Genomic DNA, 9,139 nt, shown 5'->3' with positions numbered 1-9,139 from the left:
CAAAAAATAGTGTATAATGCAATGTAACTGTACAGTAGCTTATATAATATATAATACAATTATATATATATTATATAAAGATTTCTTTGAATTGGACTCAATGCAGCTTTTTTGTATTGAGTTCAATACAAAGTTATTTTTAATTTCCCTCCCCACCTCCCGCCCGCACCGACGCTTGCAGCAACGTCACCCGGAAACCCCGGAGATCGTCACTGCACACGCCGGGTGAAAACAGAAGAGGACAGACGTCTCTGGAGGAGCTGCGGGGACACAGTAAGTACTTTTACAATGTAAATTGTAATCCGATTGTCGTACAATGTTGTATGACAATCGGATTGCATTGTAACGTGTGTTTATATTTCTAGCTACCCCGCGCCTGGTTCGGGGTAACCGATAGTATCAAGTTTTCTTACCCCGAACCAGGCGCAGGCTAACCGCCCAGGTGGTTAAAGTCTCACTTGAGGTGTACAACATTTTGGAAATTTGGGGATGTAGTGCTCTTATACGTGGTGCCTTGCACTTTTCACAATGTAGTATACGCTTTTATACTTTATTATATCACTGATGTGCCTCATGCTGCCAGATTGGTCACAGGTCTTTCCACTACATTTATCACAGGTTCCCAGCAAATCCTATAAAATATTATGGTATTTTTATTAATAATCAGCATTTATTTAACACCAACATATTACGCAGCTCTGTACATTAAATAGGGGTTACAAATCCGCAACAGATACAGACAGTGACACAGGAGGAGGAGAGGCCCCTGACCTGAAGAGCTTACAATCTAGAAGGTGGGGGAAGTAACACACAATAGATGGGGAGATATGGAGTGATGGGAAGTAGTGACGGTTTCAAAAGACAGAAGATGGGTAACCAAGTATGACAAAATGTGGTTTTAGGGCTCTTTTAAATGAGCAGAAAGTAGAAATACTTTTACAGTGTTGTCAGATTTTGCTACCTGCTCCATAATCCCATTGGATTCTGAAGCCAGAGCCCCTTGGGTAGACTTCTATAGCAAAGGTTATAAGGATGAGGCCCCTGGAACCTGAGCTGATATTTGCAGGAGTCTGAAAATGGCTGATGTCCAAACTTTAGCACCCTACCTTTTACCTTTGTGTTTCAGTATCTCAAACCTTCCTGGTATTTGGAGTGCAGGTAGCTATAGTGGCTCTTGGCGAATCGCAGGGCCCTAACAGTGAGGTTGGTAGCAGGATGTGACAGAACACTGGCTGACCACAGATACAGCTGAGGCAGCGGAATGCTCTGTGGTAGAAGCGATGTACATGCTGGGAGCCATCCTCCTCACACAACCAATAGGAAGGCAGCACAAACACAGACAGGCTCAATAACTACTAAGAAACCAGAGCCTCGCGTGACGTCAGCAGTATATGGCAGGGGGAGGGGCCTGCTACCATGTCTAATATCTTGGGGGTGGAGAGCTGTGACGTCTGTTCCGCGCTCCCGTGCTCTTCTTTCCTTTTCCTCGTCCCCGCGCTTGGTGCCGCGCAGCGTGAGCGCGCCCGCCCTGTGAAGGCAAAGAGCTAAAACGGCAGAGGCTGCCCCCGCCGGCACCCATGGGAGGGTGTGTGGGCACTCACCACGACTCCTCGGGCAGCCTGAACGAGAACTCGGATGGGACCGGAGGTGAGGAAGGAAGAATGGTGTGCAATAGGAGGAGAGAGATGGGGGGAGGAGGAGTGATGGAAAGGGATTCGCTCTTCTTTTGTCTGATACTGGCCCGGTGCAGATAATACCCCCCTGCCATCCCAGGGAACAGAAGAGCAGGGGGTGAGGGCATCACCTGGCAGGCATGGCTGCCCTGTGCCTCCATACTGTCAGCTGGGGAGCGCTGCTGTGTGCTTCTTACTGCCAGGCACTGCTGGGATCAGGGCACAGGTCAGCCTGGCACATACATGGGGCACTGCCATGGTTTATGCGTCCTGCCCCCTTCCATCACACTGACATCCTGGTAGGATGGAGGCCATGCACTTCCAATGTATGCATGAGGGTCACATTGATCCAGGTCAGGGTATACCTGTGCCATGGCACTGGACTAGTTCTGTAATGATCAGAGGGTGTCTTCGCCATTTCAATGGCTGCCTTAGAAATAAATGTCCGGATCATACTTTAGCCATTCACACCATCAGCCGTATCACATAAACAACAACAAACTTTTTAGTATGTTACTGCACATTCTTGTATGTGGTGTTTTTTTTCAAGGTGTATGTATGTTGAATAGAGAAGTCAGGCTTTAAACCCTTGTCTGGGTATATTTTTGTAAATGTGTGTGCCATTGTGGCGATTTCCTTTCACTTCCTGTTCTGCAGACATAGGATATCTCAGAAATTGATGGCCCAATGGGATAATATTGCTCCAGTGACGTTAATGATTTTGTGATTTTTAATCTGGATGAAATAGTGATCAGGACTCATGGGGTATGTTTGGATGGATGGGTGATTTGCTGATTACCATTCCCTGATGTACTTACCAAATTAAAGGAAGTTTTAGGTCACCGTGTTTGTCTTGCACAGACAATTGAGGAGCTTAGGAAGTGGAAACCCTTTATTTTTACTTACAAATGCTTGAAAACTGGTTGGCAATCAGAAAGCGTTAAAGTCTATGGAAGTGGATCAGGAGGCGACTGACAAAAGACAATGCATGGAGTGTCTCATTGTAGTGACGTGCCTGCATGGGAGTCTAATAATTCCCAGAACATGCAAGGGAAGCCGGGATTGGTGGATGTCCCTGGCGATCAAAGGTGAAGCTGCGCATGTTTGGCTTTGTGGCCAGAATCCGGAGAGATCAGGCAGGTAAGACACATTATTATTATTAATATTATTGCAGAAGTGACATCTCCTGTTACATTCTACAATAATGACTTGCCTGATCAATCATTTTGTAAAAATGGTCCTTTAGTTACACTTTCAGTTCAGTAAAGAGGGAACTAGACTGAAAACAAAAACTGGGAGCAGTTAGGACAAACTATGTACTTCTGCAATAAAACAAACTTACCTGTCTGTGCAATCTTTAAAAGCTGTGCATGCAAAGGTGAGTTTAGTTCTGCTTTAAGAGCCACATACAGGCCAGATTTTAGGATTCATGCAGTAATTTTCAGACTTTGTGACCCTTTTTTTCATTTATCTCTGTCCTTTGGAGGAAAATATTAAAAATGTTTGTAGAACTTGACCCTCGAGTACCCTCGGTTTGTAAATGCTGCGGTATGTTCCTGACCCTGAAAAATGAGGAAGCTACTTGAATAAGTTGTGGGAAGTCTTTAACAGTGTAGAAGAATTCCAGTTAACTGTTACTACAACTAGGTGTGCCCATGCAAGCGTTCTGCTGGGATTACCACCACCAAACAACACCCGCCCTTTGGTGATAATTCACCTGCTATGGCACCTTCATCTTCACTTGGTAGTTCTGATGATTCTGCAATGTTAGGCGGTGTACACATGTTGAACTTCTGTTCCTGGAAATGATCCTTCATTATCGGTTTCAGTGAAAGTAGAACAAATAAGCATTTAACACACAACACTGCTCATCTCTAGAGAGAGGAGAGAATGAGCAGGAGGCACCTTACTGCTTCCTCCCACCTACAAAATGACCGAGGTTGTCCCCAGTTGGTTGTTTAGTGATCCACCACAGGAGACTGCTGTACACGCTATATTTTTGCATGAGATCATCATAACCATGTGGGTCAGAAAATGTTTACTGTGTGTGTTCCTAGCTTTGCTTATAAAGATACAAATACCTAGATCCATTGTGCTTTATTACTGTTACAAGTTAGAATTGTAGCCTAATTTCTGATCTATCAGCCCTCTGAGAGTTGAAATTTGTAGCTTTTGTTTTGGTTTGATAATGTTTATGAAAGCTATATTTGTTATATAGTTGTGTATTTACCAATTCCACTCTTCCCTGTATCTGCATTTGCTTATCTTGTGTAAATATTGTTTATCCAGTATCCAGTGTTTGCAGAGATTTGATAAACAAACTGATCTTTTATGTAGTAGGGTTATAAAATCCTCATTCATTACCCAAATATATTTACTATTTGACATCTGTACAAGCTGTAGTGAATTCTGCATGTTCGTACAAAGATGTCCAAAATGTCAAACCCTTATACTTTCGTCATTTATACATATATGTTCTGCATTCATTTTTCCGAGCATCAATTGTAAAAATATGGACTGTCTGCATTGAAGGTGTTTCTTTCTTTTTTTTGTTTTTTTTGTTTTAGATTTTGCGGGAAGTCAGCTGGGTAGGTTGAACTTGCAGAATTATAGTGCTAATTTTGGTAAGCACATTGATTTGTTTTGACAGAAATGTGATGGAGCAGCAGGAGAACTGTAACCTGCTGCAAGGCCAATATTCCCTGATCTTGGTAAATAGACATCTCATTGTGTGACAGCTGTGTAGCCCTCCTGCTGATCTTTGCTCCAGCACCACCCTGGTGTAACATCCTACATCTGTTCTTTGTCCCCTGCTCACTCTGGGCTTGGATTGTGTTTTAGATGCTTTAATTACCGGTGTGGCCAAATCTCTGCCCAAATGTATAGGGGCACATAAGTAACCGCTTCTAACGATTACGGTTAAAAAGTCCTCATCATTGTGTTGTAAAAACATTTTTTTTAATTTTTCCACTGCATTCAGACTGCGGTGTGTGTGTGTGTGTGTGTATTTTTGAGATCATTACTTTTTTTAAATCTTTACATTTAATCCCCATACACACGTGTGTCGGTACATTAACGTACCTTAACTCATGTAACCATTTTTGGTTTGGTGCCATTCATTCCAATGCACGTTTACAAGCAGATGGTGTTTCCCGGTGACGTCGGTGCAGGTTGGAGGAGCTGCAGGTAATTCAAAAATTTTGGATTGGATTCAATACAAAATGGCTGTATTGAGTCCAATACAAAGAAATCTTTATATAATATATATAAATATATATTATACATGCTACTGTACAGTTATAGTACATGTTTCACTACTTTTTATTTTTTTAACAGATTTTTGTGTTTTTTTTATTTAAAGTTTATTATTAAATTTATTAAATATTGGAAATATTTTGGTGAGTTATGCCTAAGAATTATAGGCCTGCAATAAATTTCCATGCAAAAAATGCTTTTTGCGTGAAAATACGGACAGAATTAGAACGCTAGGGGGGTTTACAGAGCTTGTGGGAGATCCAACTGAGATGTGTAATAAAATGCTAAAATACAGAACAGCAATTGTTTATGATAAATAGTGCTTTACTTAAGTTTATGCCAGGGTTTAAATATACTGTAATTTAGTTTGCACTTGAAATTTGGACAAACCTGTATTAGAGAACTTTAGATATTTAGTTCTGTTTTATTATTGACTGGATTGAATTAGAAGATCACTAAGTGATTTTTATTTTAAGCCCCACTAAAGCCAGAGGTGAGCAATTTTAATTTCACAAAGCAATCGGAGTGGTTAGGGTTATCCGTATTGGCTTTGGAAATGAACTTTACAAAATAAGAAAACTCTTGTGCATCTGTTCTCTCAGTGATGGGTATTCTCTCCACCACATTGCTTCTTTGCACTGCATTCACTAATCAGCACTATTTCTGTTCAAATTTCCCTTGTTCAATTTCAGGTGTAATTGGGCTTTAGGGCTTGTGTGCTTTTGTTTTTGATCCATACTGGTTACCTTAATTAGTCTTTTGTCCGTGTGGCAAGATATTTCAAATAGCATTGCTTAATGGGTTAATATGGGGGCATAAATGGATAAATCTCAAGAGGCAGATAGTAAATCGAGTTAAAAAATGACAGATGGTGCCCATATCTGGCACCATACACAGTCATTGTGTGGTATAATGGTCTACCAAAACAATCCCTTTCAATTATATACAGTCTGATAGTCAATTCACACGGATGGTAGTATGTTTTTTATTATTCTTCTGGATCAAAATCTGATTGTGTAACTGACTGCTTCTATTTCCCTATTGTTTTTAATGGCAGATATTTTATATGAAAATGTTATGGGTACTGGTTGCTGCTCTGGACAGATTGGTTTCTGATTTTTGTTTTAGTTGCTATATATGATTAATATTACAGAGAAATCCCAATCTGCACAGATACTGATGGTGTGTGTGTGTATAATCGCATACATATACAATATTTTTTACACTTGAGAGGAAGTAATTGATTTTTTTTTTGTTCCCTGTCAGTGTTATTACCTAGCATTCTCATTGCTGATCACATGTAAGATGATGACCTACTAACTTTCAATGCAACAATAGTGTTGTCCATTTTTGTTGCACTCTTGTTAAGAATATGGACAAATATGTTGGCTCTACACTTTAATTTTTTTTTTTATTTAAACCTAAATATTAAATGCACTCCTTAGATCTCACCAACCCCCTGATTCTCCAGCTTTGATTTAACATTCTCTAAGTGCATGCAGAGCATAAAAGGTAATCGTAATTTTTAACAGGGTGCCAGAAGATTAGAACTCATGTTGGGTTTTTGTAAAAGAATAGCGATTCAGTTACAGACCCCACTTGTTTGTGGAATAACCCACAAAAAATATTTTTTTTTAGGATAGTTCTCTGTACTATGCAAATGTGCAGTTATGGGTGGGGTGCAATTACAGATTTTGGACTTTTCCCTTGTCACCTAACCCCATCACTCTTTATATAACCCCTGTTTCCAGTGCATGTGAATGCTACTGCTGTGGGAACATAACCCAAGTAAAAAAAGAGCAACATGTTTAAGATTATAAAAAAGCCAACAGGGTTGCTTAGATTTTTCTAGATAGTTTCACAAAGAATAGTTTTGCCTATGGACATTTATCTCCATAGAAATGATGTATATATACTCTGCAACGTATAGTGTAATTGGTCTATATGGATATTACTTTTATCTACATGTACTTTTGAGCATGTTCTGCGTTAGACTTAGTTCCCACTATGGCTTTGTGATCCATTGAGGCAATTCATTCATTTTTATATGCTCCCAACACAATTCATAGGGACAATGATGGTGTATTTGGGGTCCAGTTTGGTATAAATGCTGACCTAGTGCAAGAACACATGTAAAATGCATTACAATGGCAACACGTGCAATAATATATTGCTGATGATTAAACCAAAATTCAGTATACAAAGTGACAATGTTAATGTGGAGGAGTCTTCATCTAGACTGGTACTTCAGACTTTCATTTTATTTGCATTACATTGCATTGCAAACAAAAAATGATTTGTTTGTTTTTATTTTATCACTGAGTGGAATTATTTAGGGTCAGTAATGTTTTTAGTCACGTTTCACCTGCTAATAGAATGTGTTTATAGAGAAAATTAGCCAGTCTTTAAAGCGGAAGTAAACCCAAACACACCCAAAACAATAAACTCATATTTACCTTCAATCCCACAGATCAATCTGTCCGTCGAGAGGTTTCTTCCATCGAATCCCACGTTGCCCTGGTATCTGTCTTTGTCTGTCGCAGAAGGGAGCGCCAGGGCCACCATCTTTTCTTCCCCCGCATTCTTCTTCCTCATCACCCGGACTCGCACTGTGCAGGAGTGAGATTGGGTGACATAGTTTGGGAAAAAACTTGACAGTCTCACTGCGCATGCGCGAGATTGGCAATTCATTACCCTATTGATAAAAGGGTCCCTTCTGGGCGGATGCGTGACGTAGGTATCCCGGGAGGCTCTGCACTCCCATTCATTCAGAATTAGTGGGGCGGTGCTGCACAAACAAACAGACTTTTTACTTTACATAAAAGGGTAGATAACCCCTTTTATTTAAAGTAAACATTTCTGAGTTTAGGTATGCTTTAAATCTTTCAAGTCAAAGACACCCCTCCCGCCCCCCTTCTCTGTGAGGCACAAACAAGAGACCTAACCCTGCTCTACTTTATGCAAACAAAAAAATATTTTTCACAAGAGATGTGATGTATTAAATTGCTCTCTCCAAACAGTCGTGGGGAAACTGCAAAGTATTTTTTTATGAGTTGCAAATAAAAAGGGTTGTTGTCTGCCCTTTTATGTAAAGTAAAAATTTGGGTGATAGGTCCACTTTAAATGAAACCTCAGAGGCCACTGTTGCTGATCTCTGAAAATGCAGTTTGATTGGCTACCTCAGGCTTTAACATTTTCTGAGTTGCTTACCTGCAACAAGCATGCTGATGTCCAAGTCAGCGATAGCCGTCCCATGCTTTTGTCATGACATTTTTAGAAGAGATAAACAGTGGCACCCGTTGACTTTATCACTTAGGATTAGATTTATTTCAATTTTAAGGACTCAAGGTTCTCATCTTGCTAATCAATAAAGCTTGTAACATGCAACTTAATCAGAAATCACAAAAATGGCATCTCCCCTTTTCTGCTCTTTAAATACGATACAACAAATGTTAAAAAGGCATTGTTATAGCTGCCCAAGTGCAGCACTTAATAATAAAGACATCTACTTTGTATTTTCTAGATATAACTGTGTATTGTACAGTGTTAGTCATCAATTTATACAGAAGGTATTGTAGTTTAAGTGATGCCCTTTATTGGCTAACCTATTATAAATTATAGATGCAAGGAGAGATGTACTGAACATCCTGAAAGCTTGTATCTTTAATAAGTTAAGTTAAAAGTTAAAACTTTCTTTGTTCTAGATGGGAATAAAAATACTGCTGTGACTAAAAATTTTAGGCTAAATAAAAAGTCTCAAACCCTGCAGCAGTGTTATAGGCGGCTCACAAGGCCGTTATTAGAGGCTCCTTAATTCAAACAGCATCCCAACCTAAAAAAACAACGCTCCGCGCAGCTTAAACAACTAGAACAAGAATATACGTCCTTGCGTATCAAATTGCTGCCTCGCCCAGCTGAGAATTGGGACAGCGCCTAGACTTAGTCAGGACACAATTGAATCTATGTACAACTACTATTGCTGAGAAGCAATTGAGATGGACAAAAAATAAATATTATACATACGGTAACACATCTCACACTCTCTTGGCAAACAGACTTAAGTACCCTAACAGACGCTTTACCCCATATCGCCTGATGGTTAGCAAGGTGGGCCTTACTAGTAACCCAGAGCATATCCTAAAAGCGTTTCATGGTAGGTTGCGTTCCCTATACCAGTCACCACAAGTTTTTGACAGGAAGGCTATGGACTA

The 9,139-nt window shown here is 40.0% G+C and overlaps 1 protein-coding gene across 1 annotated transcript in view; it reads left to right on the top strand.

Annotated features, from left to right (window-relative positions):
- The first annotated feature begins 1,470 nt into the window (after positions 1-1,470).
- The window catches only part of UBTD2 (ubiquitin domain containing 2), a 34,327-nt gene continuing 26,658 nt past the window's right edge, over positions 1,471-9,139 (top strand). Inside the window, exon 1 of the mRNA XM_072400959.1 lies at positions 1,471-1,647. Coding sequence (XP_072257060.1) covers positions 1,578-1,647 — 70 coding nt within the window. The 5' untranslated portion in view covers positions 1,471-1,577. The remainder of the gene's footprint in view (positions 1,648-9,139) is intronic.

Source organism: Pyxicephalus adspersus, chromosome 2, assembly GCF_032062135.1.
Source record: "Pyxicephalus adspersus chromosome 2, UCB_Pads_2.0, whole genome shotgun sequence".
Taxonomy (NCBI): domain Eukaryota; kingdom Metazoa; phylum Chordata; class Amphibia; order Anura; family Pyxicephalidae; genus Pyxicephalus; species Pyxicephalus adspersus.
This window is presented reverse-complemented; position numbering and strand designations above follow the sequence as displayed.